Raw genomic sequence first — 23,775 nt, 5'->3', positions numbered from 1 at the left:
ATAAGTACATGAGACGTCCTGCATGTCGTTGAGTTTGTTTTCCACGAGTGTCTTTGAGGGGGGAGGGTATTGTAATAAAATTATTTATGAGTAACGTGACTAATTAGCTGATAATATTGTCTAGTCTCTTGACAGGAACGATGATTGCTCAGTCGTGCCGAGTTTGAACTATTGCGTCATTCAAGATCAGGGCGTGTTTCGTCATTTTCGAGGGGGGGGGGCCAGACAATCCCAATCACAAAGTCTTCAGATAAACATTTTGATGATTATTATCGGACGAGTTAGAGTTTTGACCAATTTCACTCCCATTCCTCTCGATTGCATTCTCATTGGCTCTTGCCAGTTATGGAACGTCACAATGAAAACGTTTTTTTGTAGCTTTGATTCAAAATAAACACACAAACAAACAAATAAATAAATAAATATATCCCCTCACCTTCTCTTTGTTGTCTTGCCAACAGGTTTGTTGTGTCAGCTGCTCGGGTCTTCTTGAAGCAAATCTGTAAATTGCACAGTAAGATGGAATAGCTGTCGAGGTTTTTTTTTTTTTTTAACATAAATACATTTTAAGATTTGACTCGGTACTTTTCATTTCTAGTCGCAGTACTTACTTTGCACTCTCTTTTCAGCCAGGTTTCGGAGTGCCCCGATTGAAACCACTTCAACTCCAGCCGATGCATTCATTATGACTTTGAAGGGTTTGAGAAAGCATCATCTCCTTTTGCTTTTCAGTCCTAACAGGACTTCCACATTGAGAGCCCACAAGAACCCGCCTAGACAAGAGTTCTTGTGAATACAGGTCACCCCGGCCCGCTTCCACAAGGCCTAGTTGACATTCACACCTCTTAAAGCTCCGAGCTGCACACGGTTTCATCCCGGGCGAGCCTTGTCGAGATGCCATTTTTAGCCCCGCTCCCTCGTCGAGATAGAAGCATCACAAGCCTTCGGTCGTGTTTTCGGCGTAGCGCCTAAATTTGCGGCAAAGACAGGCAACCCCTGAAGGTTACATCGAGCGTTCCTCTCATAATTCAGCCCCGAGGTAAAGGAAGCCCCTCTCGTCTGGCCTCGGGGCTAAGCAGCAGATGCTATATGAATTCTGGATGAGAGGAAACCTCCAAACAAAATGGGATGGAATATGATTAATTTATTTTTTGGGAACATATCTTCATTTGTAAAAAAAAAAATATATATATCAACCAAAAAACACATAAGATTAAACCAACACAAACGTTTGAGTGTCTACAATAAATTGCAAACAGGCATCGAGAGAGCCTTTTTTTTTTTTTTTAAAACATTAATTAGAAAATAAAAATCCTCTTCAAACAGATTTTAACAGCACCAATCAGAAAGTTGGAACCGTTTGGAAACGACTCACCAAGGAATGAACTTTTTAAGTTCGAGCCTAAACTTTAAATCAATTCCTAAAAAAGAAATACAGGGTGGATTTTTAAGATCTTTTCCACAGGCGTCAAGTGGGCACATGGGAAGAAGACGCAATAAAAAGTCAAACTTACTTTCCAGTGGTGCGCATTTAAACTCAGACTCTCTTGTTTTACTACAGTAGGGAGATTTTGTCACACATTTGAGCTACTTATGAATGGACATCATTTACATTTAAGAAAAAAAAAAAAAATGATTTTAGTCGACAGCAAATGACAAGGTAAAAGAAATGTGACCTCGCGGAAGTGCAACACGTGTGCAGCCTGGCGGCCATGACATCTTTTTTCTCATGTGTGTATATATAAAAGCATAGGATCGGTGCACGATACTCTCTTGTGCTAACGGTAACCATGGCGACCACGTACAGAGGGATGTGACTTTTTTTTTTCTTTTTTCATTGCTGGTTTAAATCACGAGCGGCGCCTTTTTGTCCACTCAAAAAAAGAAATGCAAAGTAAAGCTGGCCGCTTTTTCGACTTCACCTTTGGTCCTGATGAGAGAAGGAAGCCACCGGCGGGTCACATGATCTTCAGTGAATGCGGCTCAACAAAATGGCGCGTGTAAAAACAAAACGTAATCTGCCTTACGTAGCTGCTTTGCTTTACTCCGTCCTTCTCTTGCCATTTCCAGAGCCAGTCTTCCTTCAGGCTTCTCATCTCATCTTCCCTCCAATTCAGTCTGTCCTTTCTCATCGGTCGGTTATTAGCCAATAGCGACGCTTCCATTGGATGACACATGGGCGGCCAGTGGCTAAGCTTTGATTGTCCTTTTTTTTTTGCCCTCCCCCTCTCGATTTTTCCCGCCGCCCCACCCTACGCCTCCGCCTGGTTGTATTCCATGGCGCCGCCGTTCCGAGCGGTGCAGAACGCGGCCGGCGCGTTAGCCACCTCCTCCCCAGCCTCGAAGCTCTTCTCCTCCAGCGGTTTGCCGATCCAGGCGCCGTAGCCGTGGTCGCCGAGCGCTTGGAAGAAGCGGTGCTTGGCCAGCTGGAAGGAGCTGGCCGCCAGCTTGGCCTGAGAGTACGAGTGCATGGCGAGGAGGTCGGGGCGCTCGCAGCGCTGGCACAGTGTGTGGAACAGACAGAACAGGTTGGATTTGGACACGCGGGACACGCCCAGCTTGCTTCTGTTGGAAACAAATTTGGAGCACACTTGAAGCGTGATTGATGAACACATTTTTTTTGGTGACAAAAACGCTGAGTTAAATTTTAAGGCCGTTCAACTTTAGCGATTTCCACTGCTTTGGAAAACTATTCGCAAAAACAAACTAGTTAGCTGACATACCCGTCGAGTTTGCCTTTGGTCCCGTCCAGAACCTCCACACTCGTGTGGTCCGGAAGGCTCCAGTTTACGCTGGACTCCTTGGTTTTGCCCGTGTGACGCGTGGAGTCGTACACGCTGACTCGACCCACCTGTGGAGGCGACAAGGTACTGCTTAGTATCAAATAGCTAATTCAGTCACACGATACGCACATTCAAGATAATTCGTGCAAACGTCGTCACATTTCACCTCACAGTGAGAGTGACCCACTTGTTTGGTGCCGGAGAATCAATACGCTTGTTTCATTAATAACGAAAACGGCTGGAGAGAGGGGGCTTTGATTAGTGAAAAGAACACAGAGTGATTTATGACAGTGTTCTCACCTCGGGGTGGTTTAGCTGGAAGGGAGGGGGGAGACTTTGGCTGAACGCGTCGCCATCTCTGGCCAGCCGACAACACACGGCCCGCGTCAGGTGACCGTGGCTGTACAAATAGCCTGTACGGAGCAAAAAAAACAAACCTAAAAAACAGCTCAGATAAAAAAAAATGATAATAAACAAATAAAAAAATTAAAAAAACAGCTCAGATAAAAAAAAAGTACAATTTTGTTGATACAGACGTTTAAATGATATAAAGACAAAATGGTTTACCAAGTGTGATGGACTTCAGGTAGATAGGATGCAAAAAGTGAGTGAGCAGCGCCCCCTGTAGGCCCAACACGTTCCAGCGCAGGATTTTATCACTGCAACTCATGGTGCGCAGCCTCTCCCCATGCTGGATGCCATCCCAGGTGGGCACGATAGCGCTGGACTCGACCGGGATGGTTCCCTCGCCTTGTAACGGACCCGACAAAGTCACACGGGGGGGCCTCAAAAGTGCGCCGTGAATATCATCTTTGCGTGTTCTCACCGTTTTCCACCTTGGTGCGCAGCTTGCCTTGCTTGGCGTTCTCAAAGAGCGGCTGGTGACAGCCCACCTCTTCCCCCGTTTCGCTGCACGACTTGTCGAACAGAGCGCCGTCCCCGCATGGCGCCGTGCTTCAAATGAGAGAGCGGTCGGAATGTGACGAAATGCCGTGCGGCAGCGAGGGAGAAAGGGGGGAAACATCATCCAACCTAATGTAGAGGTGAAAGGTGATGTCGGGTTTGATCTGCAGTTTCTTATCCGCCGCCGCTTCAAATATGCTGTTGTCGCCACCTTCAAAGTGCTTCAGCAACTCACTGTACAGAAATCTAACAGAGGGAGACAGATTTGGCAATAATGTAAAAATAAAACAACTGATTAAAAAATAAAAAATCAATTTGTACCTAACAAATCCCCTCCTGGAGATAATTTCAGCATGGCCATCATTCACAGTGTCCCCTTTGAGGCTTAGCTCCTCCCCTTTAACGCAGCGATTGCCTGAAATTGACAATTAAGAAACAATGTCACAGATGAGTGAGTCAAAAGCGTTTATAAATAAAATGAAAAGAACGTCACACACCCGTGCCGAGGCTAACAACCGTTCCCAGGCCTTCCCCTCGCCTCATGACGATGGTGGCCAGAATTTTGCGTCCCAGCAGGCTGTGCTGGATGCGCGTGGTCAGGGCGTTGAAGCGTTGATGGCTCAACATGGCGATCTGGTCGTGCAATGTGCTGCCACTCACAGGAAGCTAGAAAACCGAGTTACGGGACCGTAAGAAATTTTTTCCCCCTTTGACCCTTCAAAAATGCAAGTCTGCTTTTTGTACCTCGGCGGGGATGAGCTCTCCGGTGCGGGCTGCCCTCTCTGCCTCACCAATCAAAACGCGAAGCGCGGCGTCGGCCGCCTCCTGCTTGCCTTGCTTCTTGTTCGAAGCGCAAACTGGCGGGAACCAGCGTCCACCCAACTTGGCCTGATAGGTGAACCTGAAAGCCAGAAAATGGAGTCAGGACTTTTTTTTATTTTTTATTTATTAATCTATATATTTTTATTTTTTTAATTTTATATTTATATTTATTAATCTCTATATTTATACGTTTATATATTTTATAATTAAATATTTTTATTTCACATTTTTTGCAAAATGACATTCCCACGCTCGCGCTTACTTTGGCTCGTGCGCGGACCCCGACTGGCCCACCAGCCGAATCTCAGCCGCAAATCCTCTGGCCCGGGCGTACTCCAGAAGACCCGACACGGCGTTGTTGTTCAGGTGGTTGATGAGATCGCCCACGCCGGCCTCGTGGGCCGCTCGCAACTCGTCGGCCGTCAGAGGCGGCAGAGAGGGGCAAGTCCCGCAGCTGTCGCTGTCGCTGGAGGAGCCCAGGGGCAGCTGGGGCTGCGGCGGGATGGCGAAGAAACAAGGAGAAAACTTTACAGAACAAACAAGTCAAGCAAGACCATCAAACTTCCAGGAGTTTGCTCCTCTTGCCGCTCCTCACCTTGTTAAGCTGCAGCCTGCCGTCGGCCATCAATTCTTTGACGGCCTCCTCGGCTGCCAGCTGGCGCGCTGCCTTCTTGCTCGGAGCCGAGGCCTCCGCAAACAGGTTCTCGCCGACCTTTACTTTGTACATGAACCTGAAGACGAGACGCAGGAGTTTTGCGTTTGAACTCGGAATGCAATTTGAAATTGAGGCTTGGAAACTGGATGTTTGATACTATCATAGAGTGTCAGTAGAATTGTTGCAATGAGAATAACAAACGGCTTGAGGCAAATCCAGAAAACACAAACTCGCTGTGTGTCCTGCTCAGCTGACCATGCAAAAGTAGAAACCACTCAGCTGACACAGGACTATGTGACAAAATGCTCCTTGGGGGAGGAAAGACCCAACCTCAAATACAGAGGGGGTGGGGGTGAGCACTTAAAGGGATAGTGCACTTATTTAGCCAATTCCAGCAGTCGAAAGTTAAAACTGTTCATAATTAATTTGAAATTGTAACTTTCTCATGTACATTTAATCCTTCAGGAAAAAAAAAAGAGCATTTTTGCTCAACGGGTAGCAACCAATCACAGCTCAGCTTGCGAGTGTCACATGACCATACCTCGGATCATGTGGCGGGCCAACTTGTCCGGTGATGATGAATTCGATGGGATTCCCGCTGCGCTGGCTGTACTCCATCAGAACGGACACGGGATTCTTCCCGCCGAGGAGAGAGCGTGACAGCGGCGGGCGAGGTCCCTCGGGCATGCCCATCACTTCCACCGTGCCTCCTCCAAAAACCCCTCCGGAGCCCTCAATGGTGCCCTGGCAGAAAAAAACCAGTTAATTATTTGGTGGTCATTATTAAAAACCCGAGTCCCAACTTACCTGAGAGTCGGAGAGCGCGTTCATCGTTTGGTCCATCCCGGCGGTGCTCCCTTCGTTCCCGCTACTCGCGCCTCCTTGCATCTCGCCGAAAAGGATCAGCAAAGTGGCGGCGGCGGCGTCTTTCTTGGCGACCTTCTTCGCCGAGGCTTCCACGATGGGAAACAATCTCCCGTTCAGCATCACCTGCATGCGGAACCTGATAGGCGGCGCGCAAGCGGTCAATTGTGCAGCAAGAAAAAAACATTTTTGGGAGTTCCAGGTGGACTAACCTGGGGTCATGGGACGGTCCCGACTGGTCCAGGAGTATGAACTCACAATTGTGTCCCAGATATTGGGCGTACTCCATTAGGCCGCTCACCGGGTTCTTCAGACGGACCTCTTGCAACTTGGCCCAAAGGTTCTGCGCCGGCGGGGCGGCCAGCGACACGGCGACGGTTCCCACCGGGTTGTCGGCGGCCGCTCTCTCCAAGTCGGTCTGTTTGCGAATGGCGTTTAGATATTCGGGGATATCATCCGAGGCCCACTGTCCTTCCACGGTCGTTTCCTCCTGACTTGCGTTTAAGCTCGGAGGTTGAACCGTGGTAGGAGACAGCTGACGGGCACAAGGGAATTAAATTAGCTGAAAACTAATCAACGGTTTAAAAAAAAGAAAAGGGGGACGTACCACTTCAGTCTTAGGCAACCACGGTTCATCAAACGGCAGCGGCTCAAGTTCTGGCATGGGCTCAGGCAGCAGGAGGTGCCTGACTTGATCTTCTACCTTGATCATGTGCTGGCCTCGTGCGGCTTGCAGAGTCCTCCTCATCCTCTCTTTGCGATGGGGCGAGAGCTCCCAGGTAGGCGGTTTGACGTGGTCGTTCTTCACCACGTCGCCGAGCTTCTCCAGGGCGTACAGGGTGGAATTGACCTGCTTGGAAGTCTTCAAGCTCATGTTTTTGGATAGCACCAGAGCTGTTACCGGCCCTAAGTTCAACAGGTGCTGCAAAATGTGCTCCTTCTGTTCAGGCATTGTGGAAATTGGAGTTTGACGACTTTGTCCGGATGAAAGTTCTGAAAGCGACGACTCCGAAGAAGAGCTGGAAAACTGTGAATCTGCGTCGGAGTCTTCTTCTTTTTCTGTCGTCGTCTCTAACTTGACTTGTTGGGGTTTCCCCGAAAGAGATTTTTGAGGTTTCTCGTCCCTGACGTATAAAGTCCACTTTGGAGGGGCAAGGCCTACCTTGGAGACTTTGCGTGACTCCAACAATGAGTACAGGGCCTGGTTGACCACCTTTTTGGGAAGATGTAGTGTTTTGGCTAAAAATCTAGCAGAGACACTTTGGGTCGGATTTAAAGCCCTGTGCACCCGCTCCTGGATTTGTGGAGTGAACGTGATGACGCCCGCTGGTTTTTGGTAGAGGGACACGCTCTGAAAACTATCGCAGAGGGCGTCGATGCGCCATTCCCCGCCGCCGCCGCCGTATGGACTCTGCGCCTGCTTTTGATTTGGCTGTCCGGCGAGATTGGGGGTCTGGCTGTGATAACCTCGAGCCCAGTGTGGTTTTGGATAGCGACTGTAACCTGGCTGCTGCTGGTACGAGGAATTATTGAAGCTGCCGGGTTTTTGGGGACTGACTTTGAACTGGGGTGCCTCGGCGCTGTGTCCTCTCAGAAACTGGACTTGAAGGTACTGAAAAGAATTGAGGACAGGGTGGGGGGTATAACTCTGCGAGGGTGCGTTAGGATTGGGAGGCTTCTTAGTCACGTTTGGTATGGGCGGGGCAGACGGAGGGGAGGCTACGCCACGGAGAGGTCGGTCGTAGCAATACGGCTGTTGGAACTGCGGGCCGCTTCTCGGGAAGGGAGCGGATGGGCCGGGTCTTTCCGAAGGTTGCCTCGCTTGGCGATAAGGCGGCGGGTGTCGGTAATAGTGTTCGTTGTCAGGCCCGCCTCTACCTCTGCTCATAGCGCGAGGGGTCGAGTCAGATGGGGGCCGAAGCACGCCAACCGGAAAGCAAACCTCGAAGGTCGGAGGAGTGAGTACCCCTGGATGACAAAGAAAAACTAAATTAGACAGCAAAAGGGCGTACGGAAATCCAAGAAGAAGCGATATCCTGTTAAGACCTTTCAACTTGACGTGATCAAGTGTCTCTGAATAATGTGGCGCACGGCAGAAATTATACAATATCAATAGCGCATCAGGGAGCTTTTTTTTTTTCTTTTTTCACAGCAGAAATTCCTACCCGGCGATCTAAAAACGATATCAGTACCATGGCGGGGGGGAATAGACGATGGAAATCAATACCGCGCCTTCCGTTGTACGCTTCGAGAGAATTATAACCTTGTCAGTCAACAAAGGTGACATACTGTCCCGGGCCCAGTCGCAGTGAAATTCAATCCCTAGGTAAAAGGACGGTGGTGAATAATTTAGATCTTCTTGTGACTATTCCTTTTTATTTCGAGCCTGGCAATGTTTTGGATGGCGTGTGAATTTAAGAGAGAGATGACAATGAAAAAGTTTCAGAAAGCGCGTTAGTTAGTTTCAGCCGCAACTCTGTTTGACTATAAATTTCTAAAATATATATTGCTCTATGATATAGATAAGGCGACCAGTGACAAAACACCAAATACTGAGTCAGGTTTCTTTCAGTCAGCAGCCCCGTCACATAGACGTGAGCAGATCTGAATGCTGTCCAGCTAATGGACGACATCACAATAATTAAGGCTGACAAAAGCCCGAGGACAAACGAGAATGGCGCTGGCAATGACAGTCAAACTTTTACGATTGAGGATTTTCCGAACCCCCTCCACTGTTTGTTTTGCTAACTTAAAACGTCACTTTATGTGGTTGGACTAAGTCTTGGACAGAAATGCACTTGAAGACAGACAATAGAATAGTGACAGGCATATATTTATCTTTCGCAAAAAAATAAATAGAAATATAGTATAATAATATAAATTTACATAAAATATGTCTATTACAAGTTGAGAATATATAATAACCGTTAGTTCCACTGTGCTAGTGGGAAGTGGAATATATCAGAGTCTTAAAAGCACTTTGGGACAGTTGAATGTGAAGTTTGAGTCGATTGCAATTCAAACGAGCAGCGAAATAAAACCAAAATATTTCTATTTGATGCTAAATGCGGTTTTTTTCCCCGCGTGGCTGTCGGTGATATCCCAAATTATTTTTTGTAATTCACATGATCCTCACCTTGTTATTGGCGGTGGCTGCGATGAAGAGTATATAAATGACGTGGCGGCAAAAGTGCTAAATAACACGCAAATCCCAGAAAAAGGTTTAATAAGATTTCTTCCACGTTCGGACAAGTTTAAGAAGCAAAAAAAAAAAAAAAAAAAACGAAAGAAAGGCAAGTTAGAAACTCACTGGCTAATCATCCAACTAATTTCAGCAGCTAAATCGTGCAAGAGGACAAAAAAAAAAAAAAAAGAAACAGGCCACGAGAGGAATTCAGTTTCGATTTCCTTTCTTTAGAGAAGGTTAACTTTCGTTTGAGTCATGTGACCGGAAGACAGTATGATGCCATGTTGGATGTTGCAGTAAAACAAAACACAAATAAAAACTATTCTAAGTTAACTTTTGTATAGGCAGAAACTATTATGTGTTGTATTGGGCATTTGAGCACGAATAAAAACCCACTGGTGATATTTAAAAAAAATAAAAAAAATAAAAAATAAACAATAACATGCTGTCAATCACCAAAAAGAGCACGTGTTGGATTCAGCCCTAAAACGCAAGTCGCAGCCAAGAACGCAAAACGCATAAAATATACGGACTGCTTTATTTTTAACCTAATTTTACTGGCAGTCCGTAACAAACACAAATACGCGCCACTCTTGTACAGTCTCGAGTATGCATATTTCTACAAGAGCGCACATGTAAACTTGCGCGTGCAATTATTGCACGTAGTGTAGAAAGTACACTATTAGGTTAAGTATGTGCATATTTAGAAGAATACAAATTGACACACAGGTGCGCCAACAACAATAAAAGTCATTCGGAAGAGCAAAGATTAAATAGCTTTATTGTTCGTTGCAATTTTCAAGTGGAGAGAAAAAGGATCAACAATATCCACGCGCTAGTACATTATATTAAACGTGCATGGAGCGATTATTCAGATATTTTGTTTCAAGAGTGCAAAGCGGCGTTAGCGGCTCTTCAAGCTAACGGAGGTTAGCCCGTTTAGTAGCCGAGCTTCATTCTGGCGGAGGTCGCCACTGCACCAATTCTAACCTGGCGCTTGGTTCGCAGATCTTTCATTGTCCACACGACACAGTCAACAACTCTCAAAATGTCTGACAAAATGCTGAGGAATTCCAGCCCTTACCTCGACCCACTGTTTTGTCCCCGCTGGCTCTGGGAAAAGCGTACTGCGGAGATGGAAACAATCCCGTGCACAATACTGTGACGCATTTGGCCTGCGACAAGAACGTACCGATTGTCGCGGGATTATTGCGTCACGAGAGTTGCGTTTCTCAATTTTAAATATTTTTATTATTCGCAAGAAAAGACCATTTAAATTAAATGTCTTTTCGCAATTGGTCAAATGTAACTAAGTAATATTATCTGACATATTTTTCCTGTGTATCAGTGTTAGAAAAATATTGAATATAAATGTAAATATGGGTTTATCATTATTCTGGATGGTATATAATATGCAACTGGTGGCCAGCGGGCCGAACTCGGGGCGGTCCCCGATTAATTTCTGAAAATTAAAACGTGTATTGTTGCTAGGACCATTGAAAGATGTAATACCAATTTTAACCAGGAGATGTCAGACATCGTTCAGCGTCAGCGCCTCCGAGGTGTAAAGGTTCAAAAAGTTTACATGGTTGAATCCACCTTTAAACTTATCGCCGAGGACTGCGTGAGGCCTTTGTATTATTAGACCGACCCAGAAGGTTGTCTGTCTGCCACAACATTAGGTTGTTTTACAAAAAAAAAAAAAGATTTGTTAAGTTTGTAAAAAAACAACAACAACGTTGTTTTGTGCAGAATCAAGCAATTTTAAGGCTGTGTGCTTTCCACTTCATTGCTTTTGTTTTGCGAGTTTTGTAATGTGGGGAAACTAGTTTGATGGGTTTCAGGTAGGCGTGTGTTTTTCTGCAGTCAGGGCAAAATAAAAGAAGAACCAGTTCTTGGGGATCTGGTAGTGCTCGTTGAAGGCTTGTTGAATGATGGCTTGCCGAGTTGAGGAGGATCTCCAATGTCCGTCTTGTTTGGACATCTTTAAGGATCCCGTCTTACTGGCGTGTAGTCACAGCATCTGTCGTACATGTGTGGAGAAATGGTGGAAGGACAAAGACAGTCGGCCGTGCCCAGTCTGTAGGACGGAGTGCAGATCGATGGAGCTCCCTTTGAACTTGGCTCTGAGGAACGTGTGCAAGACCTTTTCACAAATCTCAACGAAGTCGGAGGACATCTGCAGCTCGCACAAGGAGAAACTCAAACTCTTCTGTTTGGACGACCAGGAGCTTGTGTGCCTCATCTGCAGAGATTCAGAAATCCACACCAACCACCAGTTCCGCCCCGTTGATGAAGTTGCAAAAGATAAGAAAAAGAAACTCCAAGAAGTCCTGCAGGACGCAAAGAAAAGACTGAAAGATTTTAATGAGATAAGGGACAACTGCAATGAACAATCCGTGTACATCAAGGTCCAGAGGGAGAAGGTGGAAAGCAAGATTAAGAAGGATTTCGAGGAGCTTCGGCACTTCCTGCAGGTTGAGGAGGAGGCCAGGTTGTCTGCTGTGAAGGAGGAAGAGAAGAACAAGACTCAGATGATGAAGACGAAAATGAAGGCTCTCAGCACAGACATGGCCACTCTCTCAGACATGATCAGAACCGCAGAGGAGCAGCTGATGTCTGACGACCTTTCCCTCATGAAGAACTTCCAGACTTTGATGACCAGAATGCAGAAGCCTTCCGACAAGCCCGAGCAGCTCCCAAGGGGATTTCTCCTAGAAGAAGCCAAAAACGTGGGCAACCTCAAGTACAGCGTGTGGGAAAAAATGAAGGAAATGGTCCCCTACAGTCCCGTCATTCTGGACCCCAACACAGCCCATCCAGACCTCAGTCTGTCTGAAGACCTGACCACTGTGAGATTTGGAATAGACCAGCGGCACCCAAAGAATCCTGAGCAGTTCAAGTGGAAGGGTGTGCTCGGTTCTGCTTTGGCTTCGGGAACGCACGTGTGGGATGTTGAGGTGGGAGACAACACAAACTGGACAGTGGGGATGCTGTTGGGGGATCCTTGGCTGCCAAAGACCGTGAATGCATGGATTTTCACATGTCGTCATAAAAAATACAAAATGTTTGTACAAAAACTCTTGGGTGCTGACAAGGGGGTTACAATTAGGGGTCCATGAGCTGGAACGCATCACAGACTGGACATTGGTGGATGGGGGTCCTTTTCTGCCAGAACCCATGGAAGCAAGGGTGAATGTTGAGAGAACAATCACAAACAGGAGAGACCAAATTGTACGTCAGGCGTTGCCACTCCGAAGATCCTTTCCAGAGAAAATGCAGAGGATCCGAGTTCAAGCAAACACCAAAGGCGGATCGGTTACATTCGCCTACGGTGATAACATGAAGTTGAACAGTTTCAATACCTCGTATAATGATAACGAGAAAATCTTTCCTTACTTTTGGACGAATGATGCAACTCCTCTGAAAATACTTTCACTTGCACCTTGTGTTATAACTTCCAGATGAGGTTGACGATATTTTGCTCCAGATTGTCATCAGGTATTATTTTGTTCGACTGACCTGTTCAATAAACTATAAATAAATAAAGAAATACATTTGAGAGAAAAGTTGTATTATTCGTGTGTGTGTGTCTGTTTGGATTTAACGTGACTCAAAGACGAGCGTTAAGTATTTCTTTGTCATTTGCGGTAACATCCACTAGGTGTCAGCATTTCTCTACTGTGAACTTTACAGAAGAACGTTAGCAGTTGATTCCAAGTCCACCTTTAAACTTATCGCCGAGGACTGCGTGAGTTGTAAAGGTTAAAATTTTACATGGTTGAATCCACCTTTAAACTTATCGCCGAGGACTCCGTGAGGCCTTTGTATTATTAGACCGACCCAGAAAGTTGGCTGTCTGCCACAACATTAGGTTGTTTTACAAAAAAAATAACCAGATGTGTTAGGTTTGTAAAAAAAAACAAAAAAAAACGTTTTTTGCAGAACAACCCAGGATTTTTTCATCAAGCAATTTTAAGGGTGTGTGCTTTCCACTTCATTGCTTTTGTTTTGCGAGTTTTGTAATGTTGGGTAGCTAGTTTGATGGGTTTCAGGTAGGCGTGTGTTTTTTCTGCGGTCAGGGCAAAATAAAAGGAGAACCTGCGTGAGGCCTTTGTATTATTAGACCGACCCAGAAAGTTGTCTGTCTGCCACAACATTAGGTTGTTTTACAAAAAAAAAAAAAAGATTTGTTAAGTTTGTAAAAAAACAACAACAACGTTGTTTTGTGCAGAATGAAGCAATTTTAAGGGTGTGTGCTTTCCACTTCATTGCTTTTGTTTTGCGAGTTTTGTAATGTGGGGAAGCTAGTTTGATGGGTTTCAGGTAGGCGTGTGTTTTTTCTGCGGTCAGGGCAAAATAAAAGGAGAACCAGTTCTTGGGGATCTGGTAGTGCTCGTTGAAGGCTTGTTGAATGATGGCTAGCCGAGTTGAGGAGGATCTCCAATGTCCGGCCTGTTTGGACATCTTTAAGGAACCCATCGAGCTGCCGTGTAGTCACAGCATCTGTCGTACATGTGTGGAGAAGTGGTGGGAGGAGAAAGGCAGTCGGCCGTGCCCAGTCTGTAGGACGGAGTGCAGCTCGATGGAGCTCCCTTTGAACTTGGCTCTGAGGAACGTGTCCGAGAACTTTTCAACAAAGTCAGATGACATCTGCAGCTTGCACAAGGAGAAACTCAAACTCTTCTGTTTGGACGACCAGGAGCCTGTGTGCCTCATCTGCAGAGATTCGGAAATCCACACCAACCACAAGTTCCGCCCCATTAATGAAGTTGTAACAGATACGAAAAAGAAATTCCAAGAAGTCCTGCAGGATGCAAAGAAAAGACTGAAAGATTCTAATGAGATAAGGGACTACTGCAATGAACAATCCGTGTACATCAAGGTCCAGAGGGAGCAGGTGGAAAGCAAGATTAAGAAGGATTTCGAGGAGTTTCGGCACTTCCTGCAGGTTGAGGAGGAGGCCAGGTTGTCTGCTGTGAAGGAAGAAGAGAAGAACAAGACTCAGATGATGAAGAAGAAAATTGAGGACATGGCCGCTCTCTCAGACATGATCAGAACCGCAGAGAAGATGTTAGAGCTGATGTCTGACGACCTTTCCTCCATAAATAACTTCCAGACTTTGATGACCAGAATACAGAAGCTGTCCGACAAGCCCGAGCAGCTCCCAAGGGGATTTCTCCTGGATGAAGTCAAACACGTGGGCAACCTCAAGTACTACGTGTGGGAAAACATGATGGCAATTGTCCCCTACAGTCCCATCATTCTGGATCCCAACACAGCCCATCGAGACCTCAGTCCGTCTGAAGACCTGACCAGTGTGAGATTTGGAATAGACCAGCGGCGCCTAAAGAATCCTGGACAGTTCAAGTGGAAGGGTGTGCTCGGTTCTGCTTTGGCTACGGGAAAACACGTGTGGGATGTTGAGGTGGGAAACCACACAAACTGGACAGTGGGGTTACTGTTGGGGGATCCTTGTCAGTCAAATGACATAACAGCATGTTTTTTCACATGTCGTCGTGATAAATACGTAATGTTTGCAAAAAACATTGCATCGTTTCACTTTCACAACAGGCGTTCGGGACCCGGGTACCATGAGGTACACATCCCAGACTGGACATTGGTGGATAACCCTAACCCTTGTCTGCAAGAGACCATGGAAGCAAGTGGTTTTCCAGTGGGGAATGTTAAGGAGGGAAAAATCACAAACCAAACATGCCAATATATAAATTTTTTCTTGCAGACCAAACTACGCAAAATACGAGTTGCAGCGCACACCAGTAACGGATCGGTTATATTCTACAACGGTGATACCAACTCCCGTTTGAACGTATTCAATCCCCGTAAATATGGGTATATTAATAACGAGAAAATGTTTCCTTACTTTTGGACGAATGGTAGCACTCCTCTGAAAATACGTCCACTTGAACTTCGTGTTATGATTTCCTGATGAGGTTGACGATATTTTGCTCCAGATTGTCATCGAGCATTCTTTTGTTCGACTGATCTGTTCAATAAACTATAAATAAATAAATAAATAAATAAATTTGAGAGAAAAGTTGTATTATTCGTGTGTGTGTCTGTTTGGATTTAACGTGACTCAGACGAGTGTTAAGTATTTCTTTGTCATTTGCGGTAACGTCCACTAGGCGTCAGCATTTCTCTACTGTGAACTTTACAGATGAACGCTAGCAGTTGATTCAAGTACGTATTGTACTGCGCTGAAGAGCGCCAATCATTTTGTCACCTATTGTGGTTTTGTTTCTTCACTTTACGTTCAATACCTTTAAATAGGGGACGGAGCGGGTCTATTGATGAATTTTGCAAATGATGAACTTCCATCACTAAACAAAGTGCCAAAAAAACGAGTGCTGCATGTGGTGCACGTACAAGCCAAACAGAGCCCCCCCCCCGCCATCCATCCCACTAGTGTTTGTTTCACTCCATCTCTCCCCCTCCCTCCCCCAATCTCCTGCTTCTTCCCTCGCTCCGCCGCTGTTCATTTCACACTCAACCTCTCCTCACATCTGGATCTATCCATCATCTTCCAAGACTCTTTCCCCGCGCATAGACGAAGGGGGAATGCACGCAGCATGTTGCAGGCTGCGGCACTTTGGCTTTTGACACTTGCCACCCGGCTGCCCGGTGAGTGACTTCTGGGTTCTAACAAGTGTGGTTTTGTTTACGTTTGCATGTGTGTGTGTGCGCGCGTGTGACCTTGCACGTTTGCGCCACTGAAGAAGCTGCTTTGTAATGACAAGCGTCATGTGTGAGAGGTTTCCAATGCATGAGAGGATTGACGCAATCATGCTACGATAAAGAGATATTAATTACGGGTCATTAAGTGGTTACCTAAAACGGCTTGACCCTTTGAATAAAAAATTCCTGCACCATACACACCCTAAAAATCAACAGTTTATTGCTATGGCAATTAAATTCTGTATAAGTGATTTTTTTTTTTAAATTGAAAATCAGGGGTATAAAAAGTTTACACACCCATGCTCAGATGCAATTTTTGTGATTAAATAAATAAAAATAATGTATTTACTTTAGATGGATCTTTTTTTTAAAAAAAATGTTCAAGTTCTGTGCAGATGAGAGTTAGTTCGTCTACTTTGTGAGGAACAGGGGCGGAGCTACAGGGTGGCCAGGGGTGGCTAGAGCCACTTGGATGATATTTTATTCGACAAAACCCTGACTGTGGATGGTATGATAAAGATTGACACATGCATGCCCGAGTCATTATACCACCCTGGCCACCCCACACAAAAAAATGCTGGCTACGCCCCTGGTCAGTAGGTTGAAAATGAATATGCTTGGTATTAAAGGTTCGGAGAAGATTGATAATGAAAAGGAAGTTCACTCACAGAGGCTGGATGGTACAGACCAATCCGTTCTTAAATCCCGTCAACCTAACTTTGCCATAATCAAGATTCCTGTACTATTTGTTGCATTCACTTAGCTTTTTCTGACTGAAATTGGATGATTAAAACAAGCTACATATAAGTAGTGGGTGATTTTATTTTGGTCCTGTTTGCAGTGAGCATAAACTTTTACGGATGCAATAAAATGTAGGGTATTTATATCATGCTGGTTTATATGGCAGTGAGTACTTCTTTGGGATACGAGTTTTCACACAAAAATGTGGTTTTCCGAATTTTTCCAAATTGCAATCTTTGAGCCCTCAGAAAACGGGTGTGCTGACATGGACAATATTTTGTTTTTATTTTATAATAATAATAATAATGATAATAATAATAAATAATAACTTATCAAATATTTTTTAATTATTATTATTTCTATTTGAAACCTCATCTACAAAATACCTGACCCATTTGCTGAAAGGACTGGTGCAGCCATCACAAAGACTAGCTCGACGCTTTTGTCCATATGCAAAATGAGCAGTAACTGTTGAGTGATCCTTGTGTCCACATCTGTATAATTACCCTCTTGAGAAATCACCGAATCGAAGCCCCCTCATGTGGAGTTATGGGCCGAGGAGTGAAAGCTCATATTCCAGTGAATGCTATGTGTCCCGCTGGTTATCTCCCCGTTTAACAGCTTGACTTTCTGCGCCTGAAACCAAGCGGACATCTTTACAACAGCAGGAAGAGATGGCGTGTCGGCCGGTGATCAATCAGGGGCTTTAATTGATTAGAAGTAGCGAGCTTCTATTACTCTTTTGCTTTCTTCTGACACAGCGTTCTCTTCTCCATGGCTCTTTTCTCCTATTTTTTCCCCCACATAATCAATACTTTCCAAATTCTCCATCTCCACTTGTCCCCCTTCTATCGACCCACCAAGAGACAAGTCAGGGTCCCCATCAACGCTTTTTGCTCAGGGAGCTGCTGAGGGATTATAACCCCATGGAGAGGCCCGTGGCCAACGACTCCCACGGCCTCACCGTCCACTTCTCCATCACTCTCATGCAAGTCATGGATGTGGTAGGCAAAGTGACACAACCAGCACAACACAAATGATGGCACAAATATATATATATATATTATTCAGAATAGAATAATACTCAACTACATATGTGAAAAAGTGAAGGGTGGAGAGGGTCCGTTGCAAAAATACAAGATGCGGTTAATAAACGGGGCAATCATTGGTCATTGGTAATTCTTATTTATTAAATTGAATATCTAGACCCTCTCCTTATTTGCTACCAATTCTTCTTTTTTTGGCAACTGTTTGTAGTTTTTGGTTTTACCTCTGTGGGACTTTTTCTGCATGGTCACTCTTGTCAGATTTTTTTCAAATGTTCTTGTGATGGCATTTTCTCGTTAAGTGCTACCTAACGGTAACAAAACATAGAATTACAATTTTACCAATACTCTTACATGTGAGTTTGACTCCAAATAGCCTTGTTTACACAAGCTACTGTAATTAAAGTGATCAATAACCGCCAACTGTACAATGGCACCCAGTAGGCTCTGCCAAGGTTGAACAATTCTTTAATAAAAAAATCTCCGGAAAATAATCACTTCACAGATTAAAGTTTTTTTTTTTTCTATGTTTGCATTTTCCAAGGATGAAAAGAACCAGATCCTCACCACAAATATCTGGCTGCAGATGGTGAGTTATTAATTAATCATTTGTTATTATAGCTGTATATAAATAGCCAAGCCCACGCAGCAACACAGATGGCAAGAATAGGTGGAACATAAATTGAATACAGATACCCGCACATGTATAATTTATGCCTGTTATGCTAATCTGAGCATCCGTTAAACTATCAATGAAAGATATATTTGTGTCCCTCAGCAGTGGTATGATCATTACTTGCAGTGGAATCAGTCAGAGTACCCTGGAGTTAAAAACCTTCGCTTCACTGCAGATCAAATATGGACACCTGACATATTGCTTTATAATAGGTATGTCACACACACACACACACACACACACACACACACACACACACACACACACACACACACACACACACACACACACACACACACACACACACACACACACACACACACACACACACACACACACACACACACACACACACACACACACACACACACACCACACACACACACACACACACACACACACACACACACACACACACACACACACACACACACACACACACACACACACACACACACACACACACACACACACACACACACACACACACACACACACACACACACACACACACACACACACACACACACACACACACACACACACACACACACACACACACACACACACACACACACACACACACACACACACACACACACACACACACACACACACACACACACACACACACACACACACACACCACACACACACACACACACACACACACACACACACACACACACACACACACACACACACACACACACACACACACACACACACACACACACACACACACACACACACACACACACACACACACACACACACACACACACACACACACACACACACACACACACACACACACACACACACACACACACACACACACACACACACACACACACACACACACACACACACACACACACACACACACACACACACACACACACACACACACACACACACACACACACACACACACACACACACACACACACACACACACACACACACACACACACACACACACACACACACACACACACACACACACACACACACACACACACACACACACACACACACACACACACACACACACACACACACACACACACACACACACACACACACACACACACACACACACACACACACACACACACACACACACATGCTGCGTTCCATACGGGATGAATATGTCAGAATAACAATATTTCGGCAGTGCTCACGACAAGTTTGACAGCACCTTTAAGACCAACGTGTTGGTAAACTCCAGTGGCTTCTGTGAGTATCTGCCTCCAGGTGAGTTGCTGTTTGTTCAGTATTATTTATTATAAACACAAATAAAAAATAATTATATTATATTATTATAATATATTTATTATATATATAATATATTATATTATATATTTTATTTTATTATTTTCTCCCTCTCCAAAAATGATCCCTTTTTTTTCTACACTTTTTTTTCCAAGGAATTTTTATCAGCACGTGTAACGTGGACGTACGCTGGTTCCCCTTTGATATTCAGCGATGCGAGCTGAAGTTTGGCTCCTGGACGTTTGACGGCTGGTTGCTGGACATCCAGATGAAGGAGGCAGATGTGTCGGGATACATGCCCAATGGAGAGTGGGACTTATTGGGTGAGGTTGAAAATGAAATATCATTTCATTTTGAATGGGTGTTAGTTAACAGCAGAAACCGACATGACCAGAGATTCAAATATTACCGTAATGTTCCTCATTATTTAAATCGAATGCATAACTAGAAGTGAACGTTTGTAGACGAGGTATCCCACTGCGTCCTCCATGATTCTATATATAGTATATTTCTACCAAGAAGGTTGCTCTCTGATGGGATTTTATTTTTTTTTCCACAGACAAGTTCCCACTTATTTCCCCTCTCATTTATATTCTAAAATATTTTTATGAGCTCTACTGCAGTTCATAATTTAACATCCTACACAGCAAGTCTTTGGTTTTGCTTCAGTTCCTATGGCAGCAGCTTTATCTTGAATTTCAACATAAAACAGAAAGCACAGTGAGGTGTCAAGAGAAATCCGTTACCCTTTTAAGAGACAGAAAAAGAAACCCATAAGAGAGATACAACAAAAAAACTTGAATGTAAGAAGATTTTCTAAGTGTCTACTTTATCTTCTTGAGCAAGGTCATTCATGGACCATCAAACCAAGCATTATTTTTTCCCTCAGAGGTGCCCGGCGGTCGCCACGAAGTTTTCTACGAATGTTGCGCAGAGCCTTACCCGGACGTGACCTTTGTGGTCACCTTACGCCGACGGACCCTCTACTACGCTCTCAACCTTCTCATTCCCTGCGTGCTCCTCTCGTCCATGACGCTATTGGTCTTTCTGCTCCCGGCCAACTCTGGCGAGAAGATCAGTTTGGGTGAGGAGACAGTAAATAGACAGGAGTGTGAGAAATTGAAATTTTTTTTTTTTTTGGTCACGCTTTGGAGACGCTTGAGGGAGAATTGCGATGGGACAGAGAGGAGAAGAAAGAACAGACAAGAAGGAAGATCAGAGGAAAAAAATTGTCAGCTAAATTAAAAATCAAACACAGCATACTAAGTAAATTACAATGGTGCCTCAACGTCCAATCACAAGAGAGGTGGAATGTTGATCTGGTTGACTCGCAAACATGGCTTTGATCACAAGCGACACGCCAGCTAGCATGATAAGCTAACATAGCAGTTTTCAGGGAGAGATACTTTTTGGGTTTAACTGGTGGAACATTGTTTTCAAAACACAATTTTACATATGTAAATAACATAAAATAAAATACTCTAACCTTTAATCACAGATGGTAAGCATATAGCAACTAAGCAGTCACCAGCTAGCATAAGAAGCTAACATAGCGGTCTACATGTTCAGTGAGTCGTTCTGTTTTAAAGATGCGACGTCTGACACGCTTTCATCGCAATACCCCAAGGACCTAAATTTATAGCCATACAAAATGTATTTGATGGTTTCATTTCAGATTTAATGGCTGAGCTGGCACTCCCGTACACAAGCAATAAAAAGTCAAGTTTCCATAACATAAAGCCTTTAAACAAGTCAGCTTATTTCACACTTACTGTCGCAAGAATCCCAAGTCAAATGCAAAACTCACGCAGAGTCGAGTTCATCCTTTGACATTTGCTGAAATGAGCTCGAGGCATGATAAAAGTTGTCAAATCCAACTTGAAGGAATCTTCCAATACGGATGATTATTTTTATCTCGTTCTTCCAGGCATTACTGTTCTACTTTCTCTGACAGTCTTCATGTTGATGGTTGCTGAGATCATGCCCGCCACTTCGGATTCCATACCGCTCATAGGTCAGTTTCTTCAGTTCTTAGTTTGACAATGGTCACAATGGATTTGATGTGGACCGTGTCTATCTCAGGGCAGTATTTTGCCAGCACCATGGTGATTGTTGGCATGTCCGTCGTGGCTACGGTCATTGTTCTTCAGTTCCATCACCACAACCCCAACAATGGCCAAATTCCACATTGGGTGAGTTTGACCGTTTGTCTTCTGTTTTCAAGCTTCGGTAGAACATTGAAACCAAGTTGTCTTCTGTTGTTCTTTCTCAGGTGAACTTGGTTCTGCTGCAGTGGGTTCCTTGGTTTCTCCGGATGAAACGACCAGGCGAGGGAACCGAACAAGATCTTTCCCACAGCCAGGCAGACGCTCAAAGCAAGACCCTGTCTTCACCTGCCACCCAGCTGACCTCCATTCTCCCTCAGAGCCTGGCCTCCTTGAGAGCCAGTCTGGCTCATCTTCACCACTCACCACCACACGGATGCATCTCCAGAGCCATCATCATCCCACATGCCATCCACAGAGAACCCGGCCCCAATCTACATCCTCAACCAAACGGTCATCTGCCTTACGTAGGCTTCCAAGGCTTTTCACCCACAGCAGAAGCCCAAAGTCACAGTCAAATGAGAAACTCCTACGGACCTGTAGGTGAAGATGGAGAGGCACTGGATGGAGGGGCAGATATGCCGAGTCATCACCTTTCATCTGGGAAATCGCAGGAAACGCCATTGTCGCTAAACCCAGAATCGACAACTACGTCTCCCGGGCCAGGTGGATTAGAAACTGGGATGGGCTCAGGGAGGGCGGCCACCTCAAACGCCCACAGTGGCCTCAATGGAAGCAGAGCAGTGGACAACCAGCTCCAAGCTCTTCTCACAGAAGTGCAGTTCTTGGTAGAACGGGTTCGCGAGCAGGACCGCCAGCTCAGTTTGGCCGAGCAGTGGCAGTTCGCCGCAGCAGTCATCGACCGATTGTGTCTGGTCGGATTCAGCGTCTTCAACATCATCTGCACCATCGCCATTCTCATGGCCGCACCCAATTTTGGAGAATCTCTGGCCAAAGACTTCCTCTAAGAAGCAACCAGGATTTTTTGCAAACGCAATTTTGCCGTTTGACCAAGCAACATAAAGGAATCGTGAAAATATGAGAACTGCATGCAAAGTGAGCAATGTGGAAATTGCGTGCATGTACATTTCCATGTTATTGGCTATTAAAACAAATTGTTTAGATGTTCAATCGAGATTGGTGGTTCTTCAAAGCAATGATGCTACATATGGATTTATGCCAGATGGATGGGATGATTTACATACGGCATTACAATATTTGAGCCATTTTATTTGTAAAATAAAGACCTAACAGTAAGATTGATACACCTCTGGAACTTTTAAGAGGATGCAGAAGGGGTTGATGTGAAGGATAACTAGCCCAAGAGTGATGGTGGTGGAGGAAGTGATTAGCGATAAGGTAGAAAATGAGACAGAGGGGATGATTGAAGACAGAGGAGGAGGAGGAGAGCTATGCAGAGGATGCAAAAAAATAAAAAATAAAGAATATGCCCGAGAGAGAGCGAACAGTGAAACATGCTGAGGAAGCAAACAGGCTTTTACACTTTTTTAAAATGATTGGCCATTAAAGAGGGAGGCAGCTTGAGGGAAGTGACCCTAACCTTGCCATGTAAACAACAAACACCTTCGGAGTATTTTTACTCTTGTCCAGGCAAAATTTGCTCATGCAGGTATACCTAATAAAGCGGCCGCTGAGTATATATTACAGTTGCAACAAGCGACTGTGCTGGCGAGCTGCAATGAAACGCAGGGTCATAAATTTAGAAGACGTGCTCTACTGTGACAACACCGGCACACACCGGAAAAACTCCCACTCATGGGAACGTGTGTGTCGTGTGCTACGGTACGACGACTGAGGATGTCATGCGTTGCATCGTAAAAATGCATGGATGACAATAATTGCCTCAAATCTATTAAACATTCCTCAAGTGATAGTATTAAATATTCATAATTGTTTTAGTTGAATGTGACTTTTTTTTATTTTTATTAAAACCTTGTATTTTATTAACTGCAACAAAATTAGTCTAGTGTTATTTGGTCTGGTGACTTTGGCCTA

At 44.8% G+C, this 23,775-nt stretch overlaps 5 protein-coding genes across 8 annotated transcripts in view; 3 read left to right on the top strand and 2 right to left on the bottom strand.

Annotated features, from left to right (window-relative positions):
* kcnn3 (potassium intermediate/small conductance calcium-activated channel, subfamily N, member 3) overlaps positions 1–1,602 on the bottom strand; it is a 40,597-nt gene extending 38,995 nt beyond the window's left edge. Inside the window, exons 1-3 of the mRNA XM_037274259.1 lie at positions 843–1,602; positions 612–773; positions 437–500 (exon numbers count right to left, since the gene is read on the bottom strand). Coding sequence (XP_037130154.1) covers positions 437–500; positions 612–680 — 133 coding nt within the window. The 5' untranslated portion in view covers positions 681–773; positions 843–1,602. The remainder of the gene's footprint in view (positions 1–436; positions 501–611; positions 774–842) is intronic.
* A 605-nt stretch (positions 1,603–2,207) lies between these two features.
* On the bottom strand, positions 2,208–10,408 carry adar (adenosine deaminase RNA specific). Of its 2 annotated transcripts, none has more exons than XM_037274205.1 (16): positions 10,299–10,408; positions 6,635–7,995; positions 6,240–6,562; positions 5,971–6,166; positions 5,705–5,907; positions 5,104–5,239; positions 4,771–5,033; positions 4,431–4,587; positions 4,184–4,352; positions 4,008–4,101; positions 3,816–3,932; positions 3,610–3,737; positions 3,351–3,533; positions 3,084–3,196; positions 2,724–2,851; positions 2,208–2,565 (listed from the first exon to the last, which is right to left on the bottom strand). In XM_037274205.1, exons 2-16 carry the CDS (start codon positions 7,913–7,915, stop codon positions 2,253–2,255), a joined length of 3,804 nt encoding a protein of 1,267 aa, XP_037130100.1. In that variant the 5' UTR covers positions 7,916–7,995; positions 10,299–10,408; the 3' UTR covers positions 2,208–2,252. The 2 variants fall into 2 exon arrangements, with proteins under 2 accessions (XP_037130100.1, XP_037130101.1); XM_037274206.1 differs by having other exon boundaries at positions 4,771–5,000.
* A 646-nt stretch (positions 10,409–11,054) lies between these two features.
* Positions 11,055–14,928, top strand: LOC119136194 (tripartite motif-containing protein 35-like). Of its 2 annotated transcripts, XR_005100673.1 has the most exons (2): positions 11,055–12,406; positions 14,883–14,928. XR_005100673.1 is itself a non-coding variant. In XM_037274512.1 (1 exon), exon 1 carries the CDS (start codon positions 11,146–11,148, stop codon positions 12,334–12,336), a length of 1,191 nt encoding a protein of 396 aa, XP_037130407.1. In that variant the 5' UTR covers positions 11,055–11,145; the 3' UTR covers positions 12,337–12,783. The 2 variants fall into 2 exon arrangements, 1 of the variants encoding a protein (XP_037130407.1); XM_037274512.1 differs by lacking the exon at positions 14,883–14,928 and having other exon boundaries at positions 11,055–12,783.
* Positions 13,498–15,042, top strand: LOC119135829 (tripartite motif-containing protein 35-like). Its single transcript, XM_037273780.1, has 3 exons — positions 13,498–14,691; positions 14,789–14,813; positions 14,958–15,042. The coding sequence occupies exons 1-3, from the start codon at positions 13,629–13,631 to the stop codon at positions 15,040–15,042; spliced, it is 1,173 nt and encodes a 390-aa protein (XP_037129675.1). The 5' UTR covers positions 13,498–13,628.
* Positions 15,043–15,673: 631 nt separating this feature from the next.
* On the top strand, positions 15,674–22,890 carry LOC119136121 (neuronal acetylcholine receptor subunit alpha-7-like). 2 transcript variants are annotated; one of them, XM_037274363.1, is made up of 10 exons: positions 15,674–15,859; positions 17,519–17,658; positions 18,245–18,289; positions 18,482–18,588; positions 19,557–19,636; positions 19,810–19,977; positions 20,544–20,738; positions 21,582–21,668; positions 21,737–21,846; positions 21,927–22,890. In XM_037274363.1, exons 1-10 carry the CDS (start codon positions 15,808–15,810, stop codon positions 22,725–22,727), a joined length of 1,785 nt encoding a protein of 594 aa, XP_037130258.1. In that variant the 5' UTR covers positions 15,674–15,807; the 3' UTR covers positions 22,728–22,890. The 2 variants fall into 2 exon arrangements, with proteins under 2 accessions (XP_037130258.1, XP_037130257.1); XM_037274362.1 differs by having other exon boundaries at positions 18,479–18,588.
* The last annotated feature ends 885 nt before the right edge of the window (positions 22,891–23,775 follow it).

The sequence above is a fragment of the Syngnathus acus genome, chromosome 16 (genome assembly GCF_901709675.1).
Source record: "Syngnathus acus chromosome 16, fSynAcu1.2, whole genome shotgun sequence".
Taxonomy (NCBI): Eukaryota; Metazoa; Chordata; class Actinopteri; order Syngnathiformes; family Syngnathidae; genus Syngnathus; species Syngnathus acus.
Note: the sequence above shows the minus strand (reverse complement) of the source record. Positions and strands in the feature narration are given on the sequence as shown.